The sequence below is a fragment of the Mobula birostris genome, chromosome 2 (assembly GCF_030028105.1).
Source record: "Mobula birostris isolate sMobBir1 chromosome 2, sMobBir1.hap1, whole genome shotgun sequence".
NCBI lineage: Eukaryota > Metazoa > Chordata > Chondrichthyes > Myliobatiformes > Myliobatidae > Mobula > Mobula birostris.
This window is the reverse complement of record NC_092371.1, coordinates 170,281,214-170,308,811: the sequence shown is the minus strand read 5'-3', so window position 1 is coordinate 170,308,811 and position 27,598 is coordinate 170,281,214. Positions and strand designations below refer to the sequence as shown.

General features: G+C 43.4%; 1 protein-coding gene across 3 annotated transcripts in view; it reads right to left on the bottom strand.

Annotated features, from left to right (window-relative positions):
• Positions 1 to 5,980: 5,980 nt before the first annotated feature.
• fbxo16 (F-box protein 16) overlaps positions 5,981 to 27,598 on the bottom strand; it is a 48,738-nt gene continuing 27,120 nt past the window's right edge. The window contains exons 8-10 of one of the 3 annotated variants that reach the window (XR_011884997.1): positions 13,270 to 13,495; positions 9,582 to 9,795; positions 5,981 to 5,995 (exon numbers count right to left, since the gene is read on the bottom strand). Coding sequence is in view for 2 of the 3 variants with exons in the window: in XM_072251079.1 (XP_072107180.1) it covers positions 9,728 to 9,795; positions 13,270 to 13,495 (294 nt within the window). In the remaining variant the exon portion in view is untranslated. Of the gene's footprint in view, positions 5,996 to 9,561; positions 9,796 to 13,269; positions 13,496 to 27,598 lie in introns of those variants that run through there. The other 2 variants (XM_072251079.1, XM_072251080.1) reach the window with 2 other exon arrangements.

Genomic DNA, 27,598 nt, shown 5'->3' with positions numbered 1-27,598 from the left:
CTCCACTGAAATACTGTCACATCAGACTTCATACTTTATTGTCACCAAACAATTGATACTAGAACGTACAATCATCACAGCGATATCTGATTCTGCGCTTCCTACTCCCTGGATTACAAATATTAAATAATAAAAATAGTAACAATTAGTAAATATTAAAAGTTTAAATTATAAACCATAAATAGAAAATAGAAAAATGGAAAGTAAGGTAGTGCAAAAAAACCGAGAGGCAGGTCCGGATATTTGGAGGGTACGGCCCAGATCTGGGTCAGGATCCGTTCAGCAGTCTTATCACAGTTGGAAAGAAGCTGTTCCCAAATTTGGCTGTATGAGTCTTCAAGCTCCTGAGCCTTCTCCCGGAGGGAAGAGGGACGAAAAGTGTGTTGGCTGGGTGGGTCGTGTCCTTGATCATCCTGGCAGCACTGCTCCGACAGTGTGCGGTGTAAAGTGAGTCCACAGACGGGAGATTGGTTTGTGTGATGTGCTGTGCCGTGTTCACGATCTTCTGCAGCTTCTTTCGGTCTTGGACAGGACAACTTCCATACCAGGTTGTGATCACCCTCGAAGAATGCTTTCTACGGTGCATCTATAAAAATTAGTGAGGGTTTTAGGGGACAGGCCAAATTTCTTTAGTTTTCTCAGGAAGTAAAGGCGCTGCTGGGCCTTTTTGGCAGTGAACTCTGCTTGGTTGGACCAAGTCAGGTCATTTGTGATATTGACCCCGAGGAACTTAAAGCTTTTGACCTGTTCCACTTGTGCACCACCGATGTAAATTGGGTCGTGCAGTCCGCTACTTCTTCTGAAGTCAACAACCAATTCCTTTGTCTTGCTGACGTTGAGGGATAGGTTTTTGTCTTTGCACCATGCCACCAGGTTCTTAATTTCCTCTCTGTACTCAAACTCATCATTACCCGAGATACGGCCTACAATTGTTGTGTCATCAGCAAACTTATATATTGAGTTTGATGGAAACTTGGCTACACAATCATAGGTATACAGTGAGTACAGCAGGGGGCTGAGTACACAGCCTTGTGGGGCACCGGTGCTCAGAGTGACTGTAGAGGAGAGCTTGTCCCCTATTTTTACAGCCTGGGTCCTGTCTGTGAGGAAATTGAAGATCCAGCTGCAGATCTGAGTGCTAAGGCCCAGGTTCCGGAGCTTAGGAATCAGTTTATTTGGAATGATGGTATTAAAGACAGAGCTGTAGTCAATGAAAAGGGCCTTACGTATGCATCTTTATTCTCCAGGTGTTCTAAGGAGGAATGTAGGGCCAGAGAGATGGCATCTGCCATTGACCTGTTGCTCCGGTAGGCGACTTGCAAAGCATTGAGGTTGACCAGTAGGCTGTGGTTGATGTGTGCCATAACCACATTATTTTCTCCCTATTAAATTACAAGTTGAATTCAATCATTTTGTGATCACTCTCTCCTAAGGGTTCCTCTACCTTAAGCTCTCTAATTACCTCCAGTTCATTACATCCAGTCCAGTATAACTGATCCCCTAGTAGGCTCAAAAAAGCTATATCATAAGCATTCAATAAATTCACTCTCTTGGTATCCATTACCAATCTGATTTTTCCAATCTACCTGCATGTTAAAATCTCCCATGACTGTCATAACATTGTCCTTTTGACATGCCTTTTCTATTTCCCATTGCAATCTGTGGTCTACATCCCAGCTACTGCTTGGAGGCCTACCATCAAGGTCCTTTTACCCTTGCAGTTTCTTAATAGAACCCACAACAATTCAACATCTTCCAATCCCGTTACATCTTTCTAATGATTTGATGCCATTCTTTATCAGCAGAGTCATGCCACTCCCTTTGCCTACCTTCTTATCTCTCCAATACAATGTATAACCTTGGACATTCAGCTCCTAACTACAACCATCCTTCAGCCACGATTCAGTGACAGCAACAACATCATACCTGACAATCTGTAAAAGTGCAACAAGATTATCTACCTTATTTCTTATACTCCGTGCATTAAGATATAAAACTTTGAGTACTGTATTTACTACCCCTTTTGATTCTGCATCCCTAATGCACTGATACTCACTCTGCTGCCTGCAATTTTGTCCTATCATCTGCCTGTCCTTCCTGACAGTCTGACTGCACACTATCTTTGCCTTTTTTACCATCCATTTTATCCTGAGTCCCTTCACTCCAGTCCCCATCACCCAGCCAAATTAGTTTGAACCCTTCCTAACAGCTCTAACAAACCTGTCCATGAGAATATTGGTCTCCCTTGGATTCAGGTGCAACCTGTCTTTTTTGTGCAGGTCATACCTCCCCCAGAAGAGACCTCAATGATCCAAGAACCGGAAGCCCTGCCCCCTGCACCACCTTCTGAGCCACACATTTATCTGCTAAATCATCCTGTTTCTACCCTCACTGGCACATCGCACAGGCAGCAATCCATAAATTACCACTCTGGAGGTCCTGCTTCTCAGCTCTTTGCCTAGCTCTCTAAATTCTCTCTTCAGGACCTCTTTGCTTTTCCTTCCTATGTCATTGGTACCAATATGTACCAAGACATCTGGCTGCTCTCCTTCTCCCTCCAAAATGCTGTGGACATGATCCCAGGTGACCCTGGCACCTGAGAGACAACATAATATCTGGGTGTCCCGTTTACGTCCATAGAATCTCCTGTCTGTTCCTCTGACTATTGAGCCCCTGTCACTACCCCTCCCCTCTTCTCCCTCTTTCCCTTCTGTGCATGGACCCATGCTCAGTGCCAGTACCTGGTCTCTGTGGCAATCTCCTCATAGTCTTCTCGAGACGTTATTTATCTTAGGGATATATTCAGCACTCGTCTGAGTGCTACTGGTACCATGTAACCCAGTACTACCTTTCGCATTGTTGGGTGGTTAAACCGACTCCCCCACCAGGCTTGCCTGGTGAGGAGGGTGGCTAGACGCCCTGCAGGATGAAAAACAAGACCTGTCAAAGGGCGGATGAACCCTCTCGTAGGGTCAACGGCCATCTAGCAAACATGTGCCGTGAAGCATGGAAAGGGCATCCCTTGCATCGAAGCTTGGTCTGGCCATTCACTGCAACAGAATTTTCCCCAGCCGTCTTGGACCCTACCATGCTGCTGGATCCCGGAGGGGATGTCGAGAGGGTGGGTCTGGACCTGTGCAACCCCCTATTCACCTAAAATCCATTCACGCACACGCTGTTCCTTTGAGGACTGGGGTACCCTGAAACCCCACTAATTGACTGAAAGGAACCATCATCATCCTATGGGAGAGATAGAGATAGAGATAGATTCAGTGTAAAGTGCATTTATTTAAATATCACAGGCTCAAATGTAAAGACATTTTTCTTATCCTGAAAAATAAAAGACCACTCACTGGCGTTGAATGCTTTTTAGTCAATTAGTCAACAGAGAGTAAGCTTATGGTTGCAGGAAAGGATATCTGCTGTCCCTCCCCTCCCTAACTCCACTCCCCACCCTCAGCAGGCGTCAATACTATTAAATCACTAATTTTAAAAGCCCACTGAAAATGAAAATAACTTATTCTCATTCAATTAATTACATAATTTGAAGTGCTGTGAAGTTTGTAATAGTCGATAGCAAAATTATCAATGTTTAATATCATCACACTTGGAAGATTTGTTAGAGGTCATCAAAATTATTAAGAGTATAGATAGGGTAAATGCAAGCAGGCTTCTTCCATAGATTGGGTGAGACTAAAACTGGAGGTCATGGGTTAGGGTTGAAAGGTGAAATGTTTAAGGGCAATATGAGTGGGAAGTTTTTCATTCAAAGGGTGGTGAGAGTGTGGAACAATCTGCCTGTGGAAGTGGTATATGGAGGCTCAATTGCAATATTCAACTGAAGTTTTGATGTACATCGATGGGAGGTGGTATGTAGTTCTACAGACTGTTCTGTAATGCAGCCCCAAACTGTTTGAAGACCATTGAAGATAATTCCATGGAGATGAGATCTAATGTTTATGGAGCTGATCCAACCAGATCTGTTATACTGGGGTCTGAATGCAACAGGTTTGAGAGCATTAAGTCCCAATACATGAAGGACATGGATTGATCACATAAATCAATTACTTGATTGTAATCCATCATGTCCCAATATTCGTTGATTCCCATTTTAACTCCCTTCTTTCCAACAACATTAACGGCTGGGGAGAAAGCCCAGTTAAAATAGGAAATAAGGAATATTGGTACATTAAGGATTACAATAGATGAATTTGGGATTGCAGAATGTGTTTGTGAGAAAAGCGATAGGGGTTTCTTACATCAGAAGTGGATGGTGGTGTTCATGTGGAATTAAAGCAAACCTGCACCAATAAAGCCAGTCCCTGAATGGGAACACAAAACATTCTGAAGATATTAGAAATGCTTAGCAACACAGACAAAATGCTGGAGGAACTCAGCAGCTCAGGCAGCATCTATGGAAATGAAAAACAGTTGATGTTTCAAGTCGAGATCATTCATCAGAACTCATGCAGCAGAAAAAAAAAACTCAGTAAGATAAAGAAGTGTGTGCATGTTGCCCTGAAAGGGAAGGTGTATTGTAGCTGCAACAGGCCCCAGTTTTCTGGAAAGCTGTCTGACACAATGCAGAATAGTGCAAACTCCAACATTTTCCATGTCTGCACTGAAAGAGGAAGAGACTGCGATAATGAAATGCCATAACTTAGTCTCAGAACTGCAGCCATTACTTCAAAATCATAATAATGTAATCTGGAGGATATCATGGATGCGCGGGACAAGAATGACAACTGAGTAGTACGATTAAACATATTTTACTGATTGATTTAGTCACTGTACACATGGGGCAACTTACAGTGTGGGAACGATGAACTGGGCCCATCGAGATGCAAAACATGTCCAGTCAAAATCCTGTGCAAAAAGAGAGTGGGCCTTCCTTGCATTGGAGGTTCAATCGATTCACTGTACAATCAATCGGCACTCACTGCATCTTGTAATCGATCCAGTATGGTGCAGAGGATAGTTCCAAAAGCTGCGTTTATAGGTAGTGAGGTAGTGGTTAGAGGTGGTTAATAACCAAGGCAGAGAGAAGGGTTGTGTCAATACCATCATCTTAAAGGCTGAGATATGCACAGGTGTCACTGCAAGGGTGTTAGAGCTGATTGTGGACTTCAGGAAGGGTAAGACAAGAGAACACAAACTAATCCTCACAGAAGGATCGAAAGTGGAGAGAGTGAGCATTTTCAAGTTCTTGGGTGGGAATATCTCTAAGGGACTAACTTGGTCGCAACATATTGATGCAGCTATAAAGGAAGCAAGACAGCAGCTATATTTCTTTAGGAGTTTGAGGAGATTTTGTTTGTCACCTATGACACTTGAAAACTTTTACAGGTATACTGTGGAGAGCACTCTGACTGGTTGCATCACTTTATGGTATGGGGGGAGGGGTTACTGCACAGTATTGAAGTAAGTTGTAGAAGGTTGTAAAAATAATCAGCTCTATCGTGGGCACTAGCCTCCATAGTATCCATGACATCTTCAAGCAGTATTGCCTCAGGAAAGCATAGTCCATCATTAATGACCCCCACCGCCCAGGACATGCTCTCTTTTCATTGTTACCATCAGGAAGGAGGTACAGGAGCCTGAAGGCACACACTCAGCAAATCATGAACTGCTTCTTCCCCTCTGCCATCTGATTTCTAAATGGATATTGAACTCATGAACACTATCTTAATACTTCTATTTAATTTCTGCTTTTACTCTACTTATTTTAACTTAACTATTTAAGATACATATAAAATTACTGTAATACAACTTTTTTTCTGTATTTATCATGCATTGCATTGTACTAACAAACTTCGTGACATATGCCAGTGATATTAAACCTGATTCTGATTTCATTGGGATGGGTAATTAAAAGACTGATAGGAATGCTGGATACAATTGGTAAGGCGTCACAAACCTGCAAAGACATTAACAAACTTGCTTCGTATTCTTCACAAGGAATCTGAACTTTTCAGCATTCAAGTGCTAGTAAATTCTTTTGAACAAACAGATGGATTAATGAGATTAAAGATCAGCTTTATTTGTCAACATGAACATCAAAACATACAGTGAAATGCATCATTTGCGGCAACAACCAACACAGTCTGACTGTATGAATTTCAGTCCTTATGATCCACTGTTCCATACATCAGTCCAGTGAATATTCTATTCTCTTGATAGTAAGTATATCTTTTTTTAAAAATAAAGAAATCAAAACAATGTACAATACTCCAAGTATAGCCTCAAAAAGGCCATGTATGAGTGTAGGAGACACCATTTCTATTGTACTTATCCAGCAATAATGGTCAATCTACCACATTCCCTCCTAATTGCTTGCTGAACCTAAGGTATATAATAGCTTGCAATGGCTTGAGTACAAGAATATCAGGTCCCTATGAACAACTTCATTTCCAAATTCAGTATCTAGAAAATACTTAATATTTCTGTTTTTATTTATACTAATGTGCAAACTGGACATTTTCCCACACCTGGTACAACAATGCCAAGGATTGAATAAATCACGGATCTTATTAAATGGTGGAACAAGCTGGGAGGTTGGCTGTGCCAACACTGCTCCAGTTTTACATATTCACAGTTGGTTTGTCTATATCCGCTTGAAACATCTTTACATTCTATCACAATCCACATTCCAACTTGATTTGTGTCTCGCTTCTGTGACATTTACCGGGAGCATCGTGGATAAGGGGCCCAAGGAATTGTTGAGGATCCCTACCACCCATTCCACAATCTCTTTGACCCACTACAGCCAGGAAGGAGGCACAGAAGAATCAAGACTCGGACTACCAGACGAGGTAACAGCTTCTTCCCACAGGCTGTAAGACTAATGAATACCCTGCCAAATCAATCATCTAGATAATGCATTAATGCAGAATTGGTGGCAAAAGGGAAGGTGAACCTAGATTTAAATAAAGGTATTGTGAATATTTTCTTCTACAAATTTCTCCACACAGACATCGTAAGACTCAGGCAAAACTGCATGGAACCGCCTACACAAAGCTACATTTACCGAACAAACACAAGAGATTCTGTGGATGTTGGAAATCCAGAGTTAGGTACATAAAATGCTGGAGGAACTCAGCAAATCAGGCATAATCTATTGAGAAGAGTAAACAGCCGACATCTTGGACTAAGACCCTCATCAGGACGGTTCGAAATGAAGGGTCTCAGTGCGAAAAGTGGACTGCTTATTTCTCATTGCTTGAGTTCCTCTAGCATTTTGTGTGTATATTACATTTACCTTACTTTCTCTTGCTTCTGTCCGACCACATCAGATGCAATATTGTGTGGAGTAGTGTATGTAATATTTTATTAATACTTCAAAATGCCACCCCAGATCGGAGGTGAGAGCCAACTCCCCTCTCCAGGGCACTGAAGCATTTCGTTGCGGTGGTTCCCAGGTACAAAGTGAGGTACGATCCATCGTTTGGCCAATTTAAATACCTGCCCTGATAGACTGGAAAGACAGGGTGCCGGAATCTGAGGCGAGAACCAATTTCATCACTCTCAGTGCTGGCCACTGCTCTTTCCATGGCGCTAAGGCTAAGAAGACTGGCCCGGCTGCCGTGCTCTGTGTCTGCTGATATGATGAACTGATAAGTGAGGTTTTGGGCCTAATCTGGGGTTCAGATCTGAGGACTAATTCTGGTTCAGAATGTTGCTGGTCATTTCAGTTACTCGGATGATTTGTGTTTTTTTCCCTTTCTCTTGCATATTGGGTGTTAGTCTTTTATTTATTTTTTTTAAATTGGGTTCTTTCAGGTTTCTTGTATGCAAGCAAATCTTAAGGTTGTATTACTTATACAGGTTTCCCCCGCCATCCGAAGGTACAGTGTTCCTATGAAACGGTTCGTACGCCGAAATGTCATAAAGCGAAGAAGCAATTACCATTTATTTATATGGGAAAATTTTGTGAGCATTCGCAGACCCAAAAATAACCTACCAAATCATGCCAAATAACACATAAAACCTAAAACAACAGTAACATATAGTAAAAGCAGGAATGATATGATAAATACACAGCCTATATAAAGAAGAAATACTTTTCCACAATCATTACAGCACTGTTCTCCGTACCGAAAATCTCACGCAAGAGCTGTTGGCAAAAAACGGCGCAAGCACTCTCCAGTAACCTTTAAGCTATGAAGCTGCCAAATCATACCAAATAACACGTAAAAATACACAGCCTATATAAAGTAGAAATAATGTATGTACAGTGTAGTATCACTTACCGGAATTGGTTCAGCGCCGAGCACACTGATGGTGTGTTAGACTGAGTCGTCGCAGGCTGGGGTGGTGTAGTGGCCCCCATCCTTCAGGCCGCCAAGTGATACACTGCCGCGAAGCATGCAGGTGTGCAGCAGTAGCTGGGAGGCACACAGCACATCTTTAAGAAAAAAGCCAAAACAAACATGCTGATTAATTACGTGCCAGCCGGCACGTAACTGTTGGCCCAGATCAGAGGGGATTGCCGATTGCATCGCCTCTAATCCGGAACGACAATTACGTGTCGGGCAGCACCTAATTAATTAGCATGTTTATTTCGGCTTTTTTCTTAAAGACATGCTGTGTGCCTCCCAGCTACCGCTGCATTCTCTGCGAATCGGTATCTGTCCGTGGCCTGGGGGTTGGGCTGGTGGGACACTGGGGTGTCATCTCGTCATCGTCTGTTTCCATTAGGGCAGGCAGGTCATCTTCTCCTATCTCTGCCCGCCTTGATGTCGAAGGTCGAGTTTCGTCATCTGCTGTGGCTGATGTGGAAGGCTTGCTCGACTGCTGAGCCTCGCGCATTTTTCTATCACACAGTTCTTTGTAAGGACTCAAACCATCTTGCAAATATCCCCTAAACCTACGTACCCTTTCAAAATTAAAGTCGTACTTTATCATTGCAGCGAAACTCTCACGCAGTTGCTTCACGTTCAGTTCGCTATTGCATTCAGTTTCGATTGTTATCCTTTTTTCTTCCAGTTGCATCAGCTCTTCATCTATCAGATCTTGGTCATGGGATGCCAAAACGTCTTCAACATCATCTTCGTCAACTTCCACAAACCAAACTCACTTTGTCCTTGCTTCGTTCACCACGATCAAAACGCTTAATTATGTCTAGCTTTACGCGAAGTGTAACACCCTTATGAGTTCTTTTAGGCTTTTCCGATACCTTAGAGCTCATCTGCAAATGGCTGCTGACAGGCATGTGTTTAAGCAATGCCGGCGAGAATGCTGTTCCGAATCTGGGGAGAGCAGCTGCTCCGGGCGCGTGCTGCCTTTTATCGCGCGCTGATTTTTTCGCGTGCTGCTTTTTTTTCGTAACAGTGAAAACACCTTCTGAAAGCGAAAACGGGGTACTAATGTAGGTCTTTCGTAACAGTGAGGTTCCGTAAAGCGAACATTCGAAAAGTGGGGGACACCTGTACATTCTTTGACAACAAATGTACTTCGAATCTTTGAACTGCTTCAGTGTTTGTAGCATATTTCTAAATGATTTGACACAATTTAAAAATGCCTTTCATTGAGATTTACATGTTTCCCTTAAAATGAAACAGAAAATTAATACTTTAACTCACTCAGAGCAATGCAGTTTATTGGATATAACATACATAGCAATCCAATGATTCTTTCACTACGGTCCAAATCCAGTTCACCAACTCGTTGCTACTCTTTGCTAGCCAGCTCGGCCAGTTTAATGGGTGTTCCAGGTGGTTTCATCCTTTCATTGTTCATCACAGCTTCTCTCCGTTTCAGGGACTTGCCATGGTTGGCTCTCAAAGAGCGGGCAGGCTGGAAAGGAGGCAGCAGCAGAGAATACAGCAATACAGCAGAATACTGCTTTTTTCAGAGGTGAGCTATTCTCCTTTTCAACTCTTAAGCAAACAATTGCAGGAGAATTCACCTTTCCATGAGAACAACTCTACCATACTGCTGACAAAGCACTAATCTATTTTTATTTTGCCATATGCACACTAAGAACCTGCAATGTACTGAACTGCCATATAAAGGACAGTTAATACTGTAACAGTGCCAGTGACCCATGTTCAATTCCGCAACTGTCTGTAAGGAGTTTATACGTTCTCCCTGTCACTGAATAGGTTTTCTCTGGTTTCCTCATTCCTCAAGATGAATGGGTTCGTAGGTTAATTGGTCACATGCATATAATTAGATGGCATGGGCTCACTGGGCTGAAAGGGCCTGTTAATCGTGCTGTATTCCTAAATAAATAACTAAATGAATGAATGAATAAATAAACAAACAAATAAATAGATGAATGCATGAAACATCTCAGGCATAGGAGGGTTATGTGCTTGAGCCCCATCTTAGAGACTTAAATCTATACAGTAATTTACTCTACCTGCGGTATTGAAGGCTACCTGCACTATCCCGGATCCCCCTTTTTCCAATGGGGATTAAGATAGAGTCATAGAAAACTTCAGGGCAGAAACAGGCCCTTCAGCCAATCTAGTCCATACTGAACTGCTCAAATTGTCTAGGCCCATCGACCTTTACCCAGATCATAGCCCTCCATACCCCTCCTATCCAGGAACCTATCCAAACTTTTGTTAAATGTTGAAAATGAAATCACATCCATCACTTGCACTGGCAGACATTCCACAGTCTCAACTTCCTCTGAGCGGAGAAGTTTCCCCTCATGTTCCTCTTAAACATTTCACCTTTCATCCTTAACTGATGACCTCTAGTTGTAGTCTCATTCGGTGGAAAACCTGCTTGAATTTACCCTGTCTATATTCCTCATAATTTTGTATACCTCTATCAAATCTCCCCTCAATCTTCTATGTTCTTGGGAATAAAGTTCTAACCTACTCAATCTTTCCCTATAACTCTGGTCCTCCAGTCTTGGCAACATCCTTGTAAACGCTCTCTATAGTTTTTCAATCTTACTTACATCTTTCCTGTAGGTAGGTGACCACAACTTCACACAATAATAGAACATAGAATAGTACAGCACAGTACAGGCCTTTTGGCCCACAGTGTTGTGCCGACCCTTAAAACCTGCCTCCCATATAACCCCCCACCTTAAATTCCTCCATATACCTGTCTTGCAGTCTCTTAAACTTCACTAGTGTATCTGCCTCCACCACTGACTCAGGCAATGCATTCCACGCATGATCCAAATTAGGGCTCACCAACGTCTTTCTTCTACAAGTTCAATATTACATCAAAACTCTTGTATTCAATACTTTGATCTATGAAGGTCAATGTGCCAAAAGCTTTCTTTATGATCCTATCTACTTGTGGCACCACATTCAATGAATTATGGACCTGTATTCCCAGATCCCTTTGTTCTACCACAATCCTCAGTGCTCTACCACCCACTGTGTGACCTGCTCTGGTGGCTCCTCGCAAAGTGCAGCACCTCAAAGTTGTCTGTATTAAATTCCATCTGCCATTTTTCAGATCATTTGTCCAGCTGGTCCAGATCCTGCTGCAAGTTTTGATAGTCTTCCTCGCTGTCCACTATACTCTCAATCTTGGTGTCATCTGCAAATTTGCTGATCCAGTTAACTATATTATCACCCAGATCATTGATAAGGACAACAAACAACAATGGATTTAGCACTGATCCCTGCATTACTCCGCTGGTCACAGACCTCAAGTCAGAGAGGTACCATCTACTTCCACTCTCTGGCTTTTCCCATAAAGCCAATGTCCAATCCAATTTGCTACCTTATCTTGATTGCCAAGTGACTGAACATTCTTAACCAACCTTCCATGTGAGACCCAGTCAAATACCCTGCTGAATTCCATGTACATAACATCCATTGCCTTTCCTTCATCAACTTTTCTGGTAACATCCTTGAAAAATGACCTACCACACACAAAGCCATGCTGACTATCCCTTATCAATCCCTGTCTATCCAAATACTCTCTTGAAATTCTTTCCAATAACTTTCCCACTACTGATCTCAGGCTCACAGGCCTATAATTTCCTGGTTTATTGTTAGAGCCTTTCTTAAACAGCAGAACAACACCGGCTATCTTACGCTCCTCTGGTACCTCACCTGCCACCAAGGATGATTTAAATATCTGTTAGGGCCCCTGCAGTTTCTGCACTTGCCTCCCACAGGGTCTGAAGGAACACCTTGTCAGGACCTGGGGATTTATCCATCCTGATTTACCTCAAGACAGCAAACGCCTTGTCCTCTGTCATCTGTATAGGGTCCATGACCTCATTGCTGCAGTGTCTCATTTCTATAGTCTCCCAATTAAACACAGATGCAAAAAAGTCTACTTAAGATCTCCTCCATTTCTTTTGGCTCCACACATAGATTACCATTCTGACCTTCCAGAGGACTAACTTTGTCCCTTGCTATTCTTTTGTTCTTAACATACCTGTAGAAACCCTTAGGATACTCCTTTACCTTGCCTGCCTTCTTTTAGCCCTCCTAATTACTTTCTTAAATTTCTCTTGCATTTCTTATACTCAAGCACCTCATTTGTTCATATCTGCCTATAGCTTCCATGCATCTCCTATTGTTTTCTTAACCAGACCTCAATATTGTACGAAAACAAAGGTTTCCTAAACCTGTTATCCTTGTCTTTTATTCTGAAAGGCACATTCCAGCTTTGTATTCTCAAAATTTCACTTTTGAAGGCCTCCCACTTACCAAGTACACCTTTGCCTGAAAAACAACCTGTCCCAGTCCACACTTGCCAGACCCTTTCTGATACAATCAAAATTGGCCTTTCTCCAATTTAGAATCTCAACCTGAGGACCAGACCTATCCTTTTCTATAATTACCTTGAAATTAATGGCATTATGATTACCAGATGCAAAGTGTTCCCATACACAAACTTCTGTCACCTGTCCTGTCTCATCCCTAATAGCCTATGTGGCTACATCAGCTTTCTCAGGCTGATATAGCTATAGGGACTCAAAAGACCCTTTGGCATTACTTTGAAGAACAGCGGGCAAGTTCTACCACTTTTCGATCATTAATTTTTTTTTGGGTTTACATTCCCATATTGACACTGCCTCTGATTTCAACCCCTCAATCAGCATCATTAACAAAATATTTTCTAGTCATTTTCTTATTGTGCACATGCTTACTGTAATGCATATTCTAACTTTGTTACTTTACTTAATTGACTATAAAGTACTCTAGCACATTCTAGAGCAGCAGACATACAAGATCTTTCTTTCTTATTGCTTAAAAAATTGCTTATAGATAACATTCTCAGTGCTGGCCAGACTGAACTAAAAATATGAATGAACAAATGATTGACATTGATACTCACAGGGGGAGCTCTTCTGGGTCCACAAGGAAGCTTTCTGCCCCCTTTCAGTCATTACTGGGATTGCAGGTCGAACTGGTGCTGGTCGAATACCAGCATTCCACTCAGATCTTTGGGTTAATGATCGGGCTTCTTCTTTGGAAACAAAACTTCCCATGGCATCATGACTTGCCCAGACTGGACGAAGTTGGCACTTTTGACTTAAGTTAAGGTCAAGAGACCGGCACATCTGAGCACAAATCAGGCACAAGAAACAATCATAAGTAGTGCAAATGCAAAAAAATGAGTGTTAGGAGATGTAGAGGAGGCTTGAGTCAAAAGCAGAACAGCAGAGATGATTTAGCAGTAAATGATATTTTACTAATAAACTGTAAAATAACATGCTACAAGGGATCACAAAACAAGAGAAAGCAGTTCACAGTACATTTATTATCAAAGTATGTATATATTATACAACCTTGAGATTCAATTCCTTACAGGCAGCCAAAAAAACAAAGAAACCCAAAAGAACCCATTAAAAAAAGTGTCAAACACCCAGTGAGCTGAGAGAGAAAAAACTAATTGTGCAAACAATAAAATTAAGCAAATAGCATTAAGAACTGAAGTTTAAGAAAGAGAGTCTGATCACAAACATGAAGCCTCAGCCACGGTTCAGCACAGAGCCAAGTAAACATTGTGGAGCAGCAAGTTGAACTGGCCCATCCCTTTCCTCTGACCCGACACCTTGACCCTTTCAATTTGGCCTGGCACTAACTCATCCAAACACCAGGTCACTCCTCGTTCTCGGACCCAGACTCTGTCGTTTCGATACACTCTGGGGCCTGGACCCCACCACTTTGATTCGGCCTGGCGCTGAAATCGATCAAACCTCGGGTCTTTCCTCACTCTCGGAGAGGCACCTGCACTCCTCCTTGACTCTATTTCGTTTCAGTTCTGCCGTATCGAATTGCTTCCAAGTCCGCTCCAGCAATGGCCGTATGTTGGCTCACTCCTCGCTCCCTGGCCTGCCGTGCCACAACCATACTGTACTTTCAAGACTTTAGTTCATACCGCAAAGATGCCAGGTCATACAGATGGTTCAGAAGCTCAACTCAGAAAGTGAAGTTATAGGCTAGTGTTTGCAGTGATTGATTACCAGAAAAGTGTTATTAATAAAGTATTTAGTTGCTCCTTTGATTTGTTTGTTACCAATAAGTAGTCGCTGAGCTTCACCAGTGCCTTCTTTAACTGACAAGGCAACAAGGACCCTCCTTACTACGGGCAGCACCCGATGGCGCAAGATGATCTGGATGTGTCCAGCAGAACTCCTCAGTGAGTGATGAATCCAAGATGAAACCGCACAGCACCCAAGACCTCTCCTCTGGGCCGTACCTTTCCCAGTCAACCAGGTACGGCACACTCCGTCCACAATGAGGTCAATCCATCAACCGACCAAATGTATACACTGGATCACCTTCCACCATCCTTGATTCTGGAGGTGGATTGAGTGATCCATGGACAATGGGCTTGAGGCAGGACATGTGGAAGGTTACTGTGACCCTGAGGCATAGTGGCAGCTGGAGACGATAAGTGAGTGGGTTGATACAATGGGTGATCTTAAGGGACAAATGAACCAGGGTGAGAGCTTGCAGGAGTCAGCATGCAGGTGCGGATCTCAGGTGGGCAGCCAGACATGGTCCCCAGGCCATAACAGTTTACCTCAGTGCCAATAGTGGCTAACTGCCTGGCAGCTGTAGGCACAGTTAGTGGCTAGAGTGGCCTCTGTGCCCTCATTCCAGCATTCCGACATCAGCAACCCAGGGCCCTGGTGGACAGGACCTCTACCATTAGCTCCTCTGCGAGTAATAATGGTGGCTGGTAGTCATGAAGCACTTCAAAGGGTGACATACCCGTAGCAGAGGAGATACATAGATTGCAGAACAGTTTGGCCCAGAGCAGATACATCTTCTATGTGGAAGGGTTAGGGGCAGTGAAGCATCACAGAAACGTCCCCACTTGCTGATTATCTCTTCTGATTGGCTGTTGGTCTACAGATGATAGCCAGAGGACAAACTCACAGAGGGAGCAGAAGGCTTGCCAGAAGCGGGAGACGAATCGTGGGCCCCCATCTTACACTATGTTTTGAGGGAAACTGTAGAGGCGAACTACATGTTAGAGAACTAGGTCCACCAAGTCAGCGGCTGACAGAAGTTTGAGGAGAGCAAGGAAAGGGCAGCATTGTGGAACCAGTCCACCACTGTCATGATCACCATGGCCCCATGGGAAGGTGGCGAACCTGTGATGAAATCCATGGTGATGAGGAACCACAGGTGTCAATGGACCAGCAGGAGCTGCAGGAGACCAGAGGGCTGCTGGTTGGAGGAATTCGACTGGGCACACTGAATGCCGTCATTCACTCATCTCCTTAGTGGATGTGGATCAGGTTGTACGTACTCTGTAGATCCAGTTTGGTGAAGATCTGAGCCTACAGAGTGTTTCAAATGTGCTATCCATCAAGGGAAGAGGGTAGCGGTTCTTAATGGTGATTTTGCTGAGTTCACAATAGTTGATGCAGGGACGAAAACCCCCATCTTTCTTTTTGAAAAAGAAGAATCTTGCACCAGCTAGGGACTAGGAAGGAAGGTCGAATGAAGCTATGCTGTAGTGCTCCAGTGATGTAGTCATTCATGGCTTGGGTCTCAGTAGTGGAGATAGAGAAATGACAACCTCGGGGAGGGGTACTGACCGTGGGGAAGTCAATCGCACATTTGCGTGGTCTGTGAGGTGACAGGGTGGTGGTTTCCTTTTTACTGAAGGCGATGGCTAAGTCATGGATTTCCTGTGGGAGTTAGGGAGGTCGAGAGTTTCCTCTGTCTCCACAGATTTACAGAGTGAAATCAGCTGAAGTTGCAGGCAGGTGGCCTGGAAGGTGGGTCACCAACTCAGCAGTGAACCAGATGACCAAGCAAAGTGAGGGTCTTGAGTGGAAAGCCAGCAGTAAGAGGAGTGTCAGGCGAGTTGATACTGAAGAATTGGATGGACCCCCAGTGCTCTCTGATGCTCATGTGCACAGGCTTAGTGTGCACTCTGACCATCCCAGACCCCAAGGTACGCCCATCAATGGCTATGGTACAGAAGGAGTGAGAGATAAGCTCCGCTGGGAGTCCAAGCTGCAGTTACAGAATCCGATCCAAAAGGTTGCATGCTGCGCCGAAATCCACTAGACCCTCCTGTGAGTAGAGATGTCCGGGTGTGGAGCACAATGGAGAAAATGAGTCAGGCTATGGTGCTGGAACGAGAGGCTGGGGGAGCTTATTGGATAGAAGGCCTCTTGCCTTTACCTGGTGGTGTCATTTTCCTGGACACAGTGGGTACAGTATTTGTTACATGCAAGCGCACAAGTTGTTTCTCCAATGATGCTTAAGCTCTTGGGAGGTAAAGGGAGCTCTCCCTACCTGCAAGAGTTCTGCAGGCATTGATGATGAGAGTCCAGCAACCTGAAATGGTTCTAGGAACAGGACTGGGGTTCTGGCTGATGATCTGGAGGGTTGTTCCAAAAGATGCTTGTTAATTTGGAGGACCAGAGGTCAGTGGGCATCTCCCAGGTACACAGCTAGTCTTTCAAATACTCTGAGGCCGTGATAGTAATGTGCCAGCAGCACTTCCACATTCCAGCCACATTTCATCACAAGGGTCTTGAATTCCACTGTGTTGTCCAGCACCAAGTGTGACACCTGATGCGGGCAAAGTACCTGATCAGCCGTTCCCCCCCTCCTCCCACCATCCCACTTCAGAATGGTTGAAAACCCTGCACATCTCAGTGGTGAATTCCTCATATTTTATTGCAAATGGTAGCCTTATTGTCCCAGCTAGTAGTAACCCATGTCAGAATTCATCCAGTTAGGAGAGAGATCAAGGCAATTTTGGCTTAGTCCATAAGTGGCTGGAGCTCGAACTATGAGATACACTGGGACAAGAAGTTGTGGTGTCGGGTTGGAGATCCGCCAAAGCATTTGGACACTGCAATCCAGGGATCAAAGAGAGGAAATTGACTTTCACAGGGTTGCTGGATTGAGACGGAGAATTGGTTGTGAGTGGTGAGTAGATGGTCAATGGTTTCCTGCTGCTTCAGGACCATGTGCTCCTGTTGAAGAGTGACTTCTTTTAGGTGAGCACACTCTGCTGGGTCACTCATCCTGTCAGGAGATGTAGAGGAGGCTTGACCCAGAGCAGGGGAGACGAGATAGCAATAAATGATATTTTACTAATAAACTTCAAAATAACAAGCCACGAGGTGGCACAAAACAAGAGAGAACAGATACTTAATATAACAATATAACAAGTTGCTATGAGCAACTGGTTGAGGCGGGCTGGTTCTATGGGTGAACAATGGACTGTGAATGAGAGATGGGTTTAAATAGACTACAGGTGATGAGTTGGAAACAAGTGGCAGGTGACTTCTGTAGCTGGGAGGTTCTGTCTGTGCAGGCCTGACAATGAGACTGCCATTAGGCAAGGTCCACGGAGATAATGCAGCTCCAGAGAGCAGATTCACTAGGCACATGGTGTGGCTATGAGAAGGGAGATACAGGTATTCTGTGTTGGCGATGAAACAGTAGAGTTGGAATATTTATGCACAGTTAAACATACTGTAAATGTTCCCATGGTAATTTTTTTTAATATTTTGAAGGGGAGAAGATGAGTTTTCCCAGTAAACCCACTAATCAATTATTAATCAACATCATTAAAACAGTCTCTGTAGTCATTGGTCCACTGCCGTGAGATCTTGTTGTTCAGGAACTAACTCACACTTCTTAACAGTACAATTGCAATTATACTTCAAGGCTTACAAAAGGATTTGGTATGTTCATGATTATTAAAGGTAATACAGAAATCCATTGCCTGGATTGGGGAGCATGCCTTATGAGAATAAGTTGAATGAACTCGGCCTTTTCTACTTGGAGAGATGGAGGATAAGAGGTGACCTGATAGAGTGTATAAGATGATGAGAGGCATTGATCGTGTAGATAATCAGAGGCTTTTTCCCAGAGCTGAAATGGCTAGCACGAGAGGGCACAGTTTTAAGGTGCTCGGAAGCAGGTACAGAGGAGATGTCAGGGGTAAGTTTTTTTTTTATGCAGAGAGTGGTGAGTGTGTGGATTGGGCTGCCGGTGATGGCAGGGCCAAATTAACCTAAGAGCAAAAGTAGCATATGCTACGGGCCCTGCCCACACTAAATGCTTGCAAGCTGCAGTCTGGTTCAGCATCTCACCATATTCTCATGACTGTTAGAATGAGTTTTGGGTAAACGATTCATTTAAACTTAAATAAATGACTTCAGCCATCAGTCTTCTGTTCTTTGACAAAGTACTGTGGATTGAGTTCATAACAATACATTTCCTAAAATCTGTGAACCCAGTTTCATTTGTAACAATGCATCTCTGGCGCCTCTGAGACAAGAATGCAAAGTTTACAGGTAGTTGCGAAGACACCATATCTATGCTTTTTGAATATGAATTGTCCTCTATGTTAGCACGTAACATACCAAATAATGTATTATGGATTTTAACTTGCATTCCTGAAGGCCATGAATGCCAGCTTAGGCATACTGGCGCCAGTAGATTGAATTTAATCAAAAGATGTGAAAACTTCAAAGAATTGTCTATATTTGTAACTATGAACTGTCCTTTGTGTTTAGTAAATAAATATCGAGTCTCAATCACAAGGCAGGTAGACTGGTTCTGCCAGGGATCTCTGCCTGCTGTAATCTTGTTTTGTCGAATAAAGAAGCTGCCTTGTGCCTACTGGTAACGCAACTCTCTGTGATTTCATCCACGCCACAGCAACGATGATCTGGCAACACTGTTGTTTTCAAGTCGGGGGAGCTGCATGCTGCATGGTACAGTATGTGTGTGCAGGCATCTGTTGCTTCCTTGCTGTGTCGTGGTATAAATGCTCATGCAAACCAAGGAAGGGGACATAAATCATACCTATCTAAAACAAAATGTGAGGAATTCATCAATCTGATTGGATCCAGCATACTGGATCACATTATCAGTGAAGTGAAGAAATACAAGTATTATTCTGTTTCATTGGATTCTACTCGAGATTTATCTAATGCGGACCAGCTGACTTTGACTGTGCACTACATTTTGCCGTCTGGACCAGTTGAAAGATTTGTTAAGTTTTTGGATATGGGAGGTCATAGTGCTGAACAGCTCACTCAAAGTTTACTTGACTTTTTAAAGGAAAATGACATTGCTATAAAAGACTGCTGTGGTCAAAGTTATGACAATGCCAGTGACATGAGTGGCAAGTATAGTGGCTTACAAGCACGATTTAAAGAGCTGAATGACTTTGTGGATTACATTCCATGCTTCGCACATTCACTAAATTTGGTTGGAAAATGTGCTGTTGAATGTTGTCAAGAAGCATTAATTTGCTTTCAATTTGTAGAAAGCCTGTACACATTTTTTTCTGCATCTATGTATCGGTGGGATCTCCTTTCTGCTGCATTATCTGATGGTGGTGCTCATTTGTCCATTGTGAAAAGAATGTCAGATACCAGGTGGTCAGCTCATGCAGATGCAACAAAAGCACTTTTACACAGCTTTTCTGCAATAAAACAGGTCTTGGATGACATTTCAAATAACAATGATCAGAAGGCAGACTGTTGACAACAGGCTCGTGGACTACTTTCAACTATGATGAAGTTGGAAACAGGAATAATGGGCATATTGTGGGATCAAGTATTACAGCGTTTTCAAATGACCAGCACTTCTTTGCAATCTTCTGGCCAAGACTTGAACACAGCTTGTGCACTCTATGAATCCTTGCATGGATGTATTCAAGCTATGCGGTCTACTTTTTCAGACATTGAGCAAAAAGCCAAGGATCTGACTAAGTGCGAAGATTATCAAGAGCAAACTCGAAGAAAACACAAGCAAAATTACACGTATGATGATTTCAGTGCTTCCAGCACTCTTGATCCACTTGTTGAATCTCAAATGCCTTCTCAGAAGTTTAAAAGCCGAACATTTCTTGCCATTATTGACAGCTTGCTTTCTGCCCTGTCAAAAAGGCAGAAAGCTTATCTAAAGGTGAATGGTGTTTTTGGATTCCTTCCTCAGTTACAGTTGTTTACACCTGAAGAGATCGTAAAGAGGTCATCAAATCTTATTTCTGTAAATTATATCCAGAAGATCTGGAAGAAAGTCTTAATGAAGAATTTGTGCGTTTACTGAATTGTTGAAAACTGATCTTGCTTCTCATATTCTCGTAAATAAGACCTTGTAGAGTTACAGTTGTACAATTTGATAGCTGACAATTCTTTGGAGTCATGTTTTCCAAATGTAGAAAATGCCTTGCACATCTATTTGTCACTCATGATTACCAACTGCAGTGGAGAACGCTCATTTTCAAAACTGAAAAGGATTAAAAATTAACTAAGGAGCACCATGGGTCAAAACGGATTGAACAATCTCATTCTAATGAGCATTGAACATGAACTTCTGTGTGAAATAGACATTTCCAGTATCATCACCAAATTTTCTCATGCTAAATCTAGAAAACATAACTTTTAAATTGCAGTTTTGTTACTTTTGACATTTGAAATTGATACTTACATGTAAGTAATACTATTACTGAAGTGTCAGACATTTGTCGTATTATCTGGCTGTACAGCGATGGAGTGGAGGTAGACAGAGTAGGAGGGCTTTGGCTCAATAGGGTTTGGCGATAAAGGGTCGAGGCAACGTACATTACTTGTGTAGAATAGAAACAGGAAGTATGTCTGTGAGGCCGGTTTTCTGTACTGGGTGTCAGATGTGGGAGGTCCGGGAGACTCCCAGCCTCCCAGATGGCCACATCTGTGGCAGGTGCATCAAGCTGCAGCTCCTTAGGGACTGAGTTAGGGAACTGGAGATGCAGCTCGATGACCTTCATCTGGTCAGGGAAAGTGAGGAGGTGATAGATAGGAGCTATAGGCAAGTAGTCACACCAGGGCCTTGGGAGACAGATAAGTGGGTAACAGTCAGGTGAGGGAAGGGCAAGAGTCAGATACTTGAGAGTACCCAGTGGCTGTCCCCCTTAACAATAAGTACTCCTGTTTGAGTACCATTGGGGTGGATGGCCTCCCTGGGGGAAGTAACAGTGGCTGCATCTCTGGCACAGAGTCTGGCCTTGTCTCTCAGAAGGGTAGGGAAAGGAAGAAGGCAGCAGTAATAGGGGACTCTATAGTTAGGGTGTCAGACAGGCGATTCTGTGGACGCAGGAAAGAAACACGGATAGTAGTTTGCCTCCCAGGTGCGAGGGTCCAGGATGTTTCTGATCGCATCCATGATATCCTGAAGTGGGAAAGTGAACAGCCAGAGGTCGTGGTATATATTAGTACCAACGACATAGGTAGGAAAAGGGAGGAGGTCCTGAAAACAGACTAAAGGGAGTTAGGAAGGAAGTTGAGAAGCAGGACCTCAAAGGTAGTAATCTTCGGATAACTGCCTGTGCGATGCGACAGTGCATATAGGAATAGAGTGAGGTGGAGGATAAATGTGAGGCTGAGGGATTGGAGCAGAGGGCAGGGATTCAGATTTCTGGATCATTGGGGCAGGCGTGACCTGTACAAAAAGGATGGATTGCACTTGAATCCGAGGGGGACCAATATCCTGGCAGGGAGGTTTACTAAGGCTATTGATCATACGATATAGGAGCAGAAGTAGGCCATTTGGCCCATCAAGTCTGCTCTGCCATTCAATCATGGGCTGATCCAATTCTTCCAGTCATCCCCACTCTCCTGCTTTCACCGCATACCCTTTGATGCCCTGGCTAATCAAGAACCGATCTATCTCTGCCTTAAATACACCCAATGGCCTGGCCTCCACAGCTGCTCGTGGCAACAAATTCCACAGATTTACCACCCTCTAACTAAAGTAATTTCTCCGCATCTCAGTTCTTAAAAGGATGCCCTTCAATCCTGAAGTCATACTCTCTTGTCCGAGAATCCCCTACCACGGGAAATAACTTTGCCATATCTAATCTGTTTAGGCCCTTTAGCATACTGAATGTTTCTATGAGATCCCCCCTCAATCTCCTGAACTCCAGGGAATACAGCCCAAGAGCTGCCAGACGTTCCTCATACGGTAACCCTTTCATTTCTGAATCATTCTTGCGAATCTTCTCCGAACCCTCTCGAATGTCAGTATATCCTTTCTAAAATAAGGAGCCCAAACCTGCACACAATACACCAAATGTGGTCTCACGAGTGCCTTATAGAGCCTCAACATCACGTCCCTGGGGAGAGTTTAAACTAGAATTGCTGGAGGGTGGGAACTGAACTGAAGAGACGGAGGAAGGGGAGGTTTGCTCACAAATAGAGAAAGCTTGGAGACAGTGCGAGAGGGATGATAGGAAGGTGATAGAGAAGGGATGCGCTCAGAACAATGGTTTGAGATGTGTCTATTTTAATGCAAGAGCATCATGAACAAAGCGGATGAGAGAGTGTGGGTCAGTACTTGGAGCTATGATGTTGTGGCCATTACAGAGACTTGGATGGCTCAGGGGCAGGAATGGTTACTTAGAGTGCCAGGCTTTAGATGTTTCATAAAGGACAGGGGGGAGTCAAAAGAGGTGGGGGCATGGCACTGCTGATCAGAGATAGTGTCACAGTTGCAGAAAGGGGGGAAGTCATGGATGGATTGTCTACTGAGTCTCTGTGGGTGGAAGTTAGAAACAGGAGGGGGTCAATAACTCTACTGGGTGTTTTTTATAGACCGCTCAATAGTAACAGGGATATCGGGGAGTAGATAGGGAGACAGATACTGGAAAGGTGTAATAATTACAGGGTTGTTGTGGTGGAAGATATTAATTTCCCAAATATTGATTGGCATCTCCATAGAACAAGGAGTTTAGATGGGGTGGAGTTTGTTAGGTGTGTTCAGGAAGGTTTCCTGACACAATATGTAGACAAGCCAACAAAAGAAGAGGCTATACTTGATCTGGTATTGGGAAATGAACCTGGTTAGGAGTCAGATCTCTCAGCGGGAGAGCATTTTGGAGATAGTGTTCACAATTCTATCTCCTTTACCATAGCATTGGAGAGGGATAGGAACAGACATGTTAAGAAAACGTTTAATTGGAGTAAGGGGAAATATGAAGCTATCAGGCAGGAACTTGGAAGCATAAATTGGGAACACACATTCTCAAGGAAATATATGGAAGAAATGTGGCAAATGTTCAGGGGATATTTGCATGGGGTTCTGCGTAGTTACGTTCCAATGAGACAGGGAAAGGACGGTAGGGTACAGGAACCGTGGTGTACAAAGGCTGTTGAAAATCTAGTCAAGAAGAAACGAAAAACTTACGAAAGATTCAAAAAACTAGATAATGACAGAGATCTAGAAGATTATAAGGCTAGCAGGAAGGAGCTTAAGAATGAAATTAGGAGAGCCAGAAGGGGCCATGAGAAGACCTTGGCAAGCAGGATTAAGGAAAACTCCAAGGCATTTTACAAGTACGTGAAGACCAAGAGGATAAGACATGAGAGAATAGGACCAATCAAGTGTGACAGTGGAAAAGTGTGTAAGGAACTGGAGGAGATAGCAGAAGTACTTAATGAATACTTTGATTCAGTATCCACTATGGAAAAGGATCTTGGCAATTGTAGGGATGACTTACAGTGGATTGAAAAGCTTGAGCATATAGAAATTACGAAAGAAGATGTGCTGGAGCTTTTGGAAAGCATCAAGTTGGATAAGTCTCCGGGACCAGACGAAATGTACCCCAGGCTACTGTAGTATGTGAGGGAGGAGATAGCTGACCTCTAGCGATGATCTTTGCATCATCAATGGGGACAGGATAGCTTCTGGAGGATTGGAGGGTTGCAGATGCTGTTCCCTTATTCAAGAAAGGGAGTAGAGGTAGCCCAGGAAATTTTAGATCAGTGAGTCTTACTTCAGTGGTTGGTAAGTTGATGGAGAAGATCCTGAGAGGCAATATTTATGAACGTTTGGAGAGGCTTAATATGATTAGGAACAGTCAGCATGGTTTTATCAAAGGTAGGTCATGCCTTACGAGACTGAATGAATTTTCTGTGGATGTGACTAAACATGTCGATGAAGGTAGAACAGTAGATGTAGTGTGTATGGATTTCAGCAAGGCAATTGGTAAGGTATCCCATGCAAGGCTTATTGAGAAAGTAAGGAGGCATGGGATCCAAGGAGACCTTGCTTTGTGGATCCAGAATTGGCTTGCCCATTGTGGTAGAAATGGTTAAAACTACTGTTTGATGGGATACCTGACCATTCTGGAACAGCTGGGCATAAGACTGCTGATGTGTGTCGAGAATAACCTTGGATGATAAGCACAGTACCAGGAACTCCAATTAGTAAGATACTGGGCACCTGGAACCAGGAGGGAGGATATGTCCGGGGGTAAATTATGAGCCCAGATAACAGGGAATGAAGAGGACTGTTAGACTTCCACTGAGAGAATAATTGATATGTCTTTTAAGTGATTGATCATGTACTGATGTCAAACTAAGTGAAGTTGTTTGTCTTGCTGTATAAATATGAGCTCAGTATAACCTAGAATTTAGAGTTCTGGTGACGGTGCAGATTGCTGCAGACTCTCCATGATATCATGTTAATAAACTCTTAAAACGAAACTCAAAGGTACGCTGGGTGTTCTTAGTTAGTGTTTCCATGACAGAATCTGGCAACAAGGATGGGATCTCAATCGCCTTACTATAGGAAGGACGTGGAAACCATAGAAAGGGTGCAGAGGAGATTTACAAGGATGTTGCCTGGATTGGGGAGCATGCCTTATAAGAATAGGTTGAGTTAACTCGGCCTTTTCCCCTTGGAGCGACAGGGGATGAGAGGTGACCTCATAGAGGTGTATAAGATGATGAGAGGCATTGATCGTGTGGATAGTCAGAGGCTTTTTCCCAGGGCTGAAGTGGCTAGCATGAGAGGGCATAGTTTTAAGGTGCTTGGAAGCAGGTACAGATGAGATGTCAGGGGTCAGTTTTTTTACACAGAGAGTGGTGAGTGCATGGAATAGGCTGTCGGCAGCAGTGGTGGTGGAGGTGGAAACGATAGGGTCTTTTAAGAGACTCCTGGATGGCTACATGGAGCTTAGAAAAATAGAGGGCTATGGGTAAAGCCTAGGTAGTTCTAAGGTAGGGACATGTTCAGCACAGCTTTGTGGGCTAAAGGGCCTGTATTGTGCTGTATGTTTTCTATGTTTCTATCTCTATTGAGCAAGATCCGAAGAAAGGCTAACTCAGAGGGCCGAGTTAAATTAAGGGACTGCCCTAGTTGAAATGGGGGTAGGGTCCAGATTAAATGTTAATAGACTCTTAAAATGAAACTCGAAGTCACTCTGGTGTTCTTAGTTAGTGTTTCCACGACAGAATCTGGCGACGAGGATGGGATCTCCAATATGCGAGATCCGAAGAAAAGCTAACTAAGAGGGCCAAGTTAAATAGGGGACTTCCCTAGCTTAAGGGACTGCCCTAGCTGAAATGGGGGCAGTTGCCAGAGACCTCCCTGGGAGAAGGGAAGGTATGGTGTTCTTAGTTAGTGTTTCCACAACAGAATCTGGCAACGTGGATGGCATCTCCATTGAGTGAGATCTGAAGAAAGGCTAACTAAAAGGGCCGAATTAAATTACAGGACCGCCCTAGCTGAAATGGAGGTAGAGTCCCAATTAAATGTTAATAAGCACTTAAAACAAAACTCAAAGTCACTCTGGTGTTCTTAGTTAGTGTTCCCACGACACCCAGAGAAGGCAAAGAGTGGTTGTAGATGGGTCATATACTGCACGGAGGTTGGTCACCAGTGGTGTGCCTCTGGGATCTGTTCTGGGACCCCTTCTCTTCGTGATTTTTATAAATGACCTGGATGACCAAGTGGAGGGATGGGTTAGTAAGTTTGCTGATGACACAAAGGTTGGGAGTGTTGTGGATAGTATGGAGGGCTGTCAGAGATTACAGCGGTACATTGATAGGATGCAAAACTGGGCTGAGAAGTGGCAGATGGAGTTCAACCCAGATAAGTGTGAAGTCGTTCATTTTGGTAAGTCAAATATGATGACAGAATATAGTATTAATGGTAAACTCTTGGCAGTATCAAGGATCGGAGGGATCTTGGGGTTCGAGTCCATAGAACACTCAAAGCTGCTGTGCAGGTTGACTGTGTGGTTAAGAAGGCATACGGTGCATTGGCTTTCATTAATCGTGGGATTGAAGTTAAGAGCCGAGAGGTAATGTTACAGCTATATAGGACCTTGATCAGACCCCACTTGGAATACTGTGCTCGATTCTAGTCACCTCACTACAGGAAGGATGTCAAAACTATAGAAAGGGTGCAGAGGAGATCTACAAGGATGTTGCCTGGATGGGGGAGCATGCCCTATGAGAATAGGTTGAGTGAATGCGGCTTTTTCTCTTTGGAGCGGCGGAGGATGAGAGGTGACCTGATAGAGGTGTATAAGATGATGAGAGGTATTGATGGTGTGGATAGTCAAGAGGCTTTTTCCCAGGGCTGAAGTGGCCAGCGCAAGAGGGCACAGTTTTAAGGTGCTTGGAAGTAGGTACAGAGGAGATGTCACGCTTAAGTTTTTTTACGCAGAGTGGTGAGTGTGTGGAAGGAGCTGCCGGTGACGGTGGTAGAGGTGGATATGACAGGGTCTTTTAAGAGACTCCTGGATAGGTACATGGAGCTTAGAAAAATAGAGGGCTATGGGTAACCATGGTAATTTCTAAAGTAATTACATGTTCGGCACAGCATTGTGGGCCAAAGGGCCTGTATTGTGCTGTAGATTTTCTGTGTTTCTATGTGTCAATTGCACAAACACCTCCTTCCATTTTAAATTCTACTTCTCTCCAGAAAAATTCATAAGTTATCTGGTCTGTGACAGCAAAAGATTCAGAGGATATTAAAAAAACCTGAGAGGGAAATTTAATCCTCAAATATTTTACTATCTTGATGTCAGAAATGCTCTTTTTGATTTTTCTTTTTATCATTTAATGAATGTTTGAATCTATTTTCTGGTATTTGAAAGTTTAACTGCAGTGAAAGCATTTTCATCATGAAACTAAAACTAAACCTCATTCTCCTGTAATATTGAAGTGCAGTAAATAGGAATGATCAGTAGATGGCAGAGATGTACCAATTCTGGTTAATTCATCTGCAATTGGTCTCTATGAATGAAAGTACTTGGACAAAAGGGCAAAGTTACAATAACCATGGGGAACTTCAATATGCAGGTAGATTGGGAAAATCAGTTTGCTGCTGGATTACAGGAAGGGGAATTTCCAGAGTGCCTAAGATATGGTTTTTTTTTTTGAGAGGTA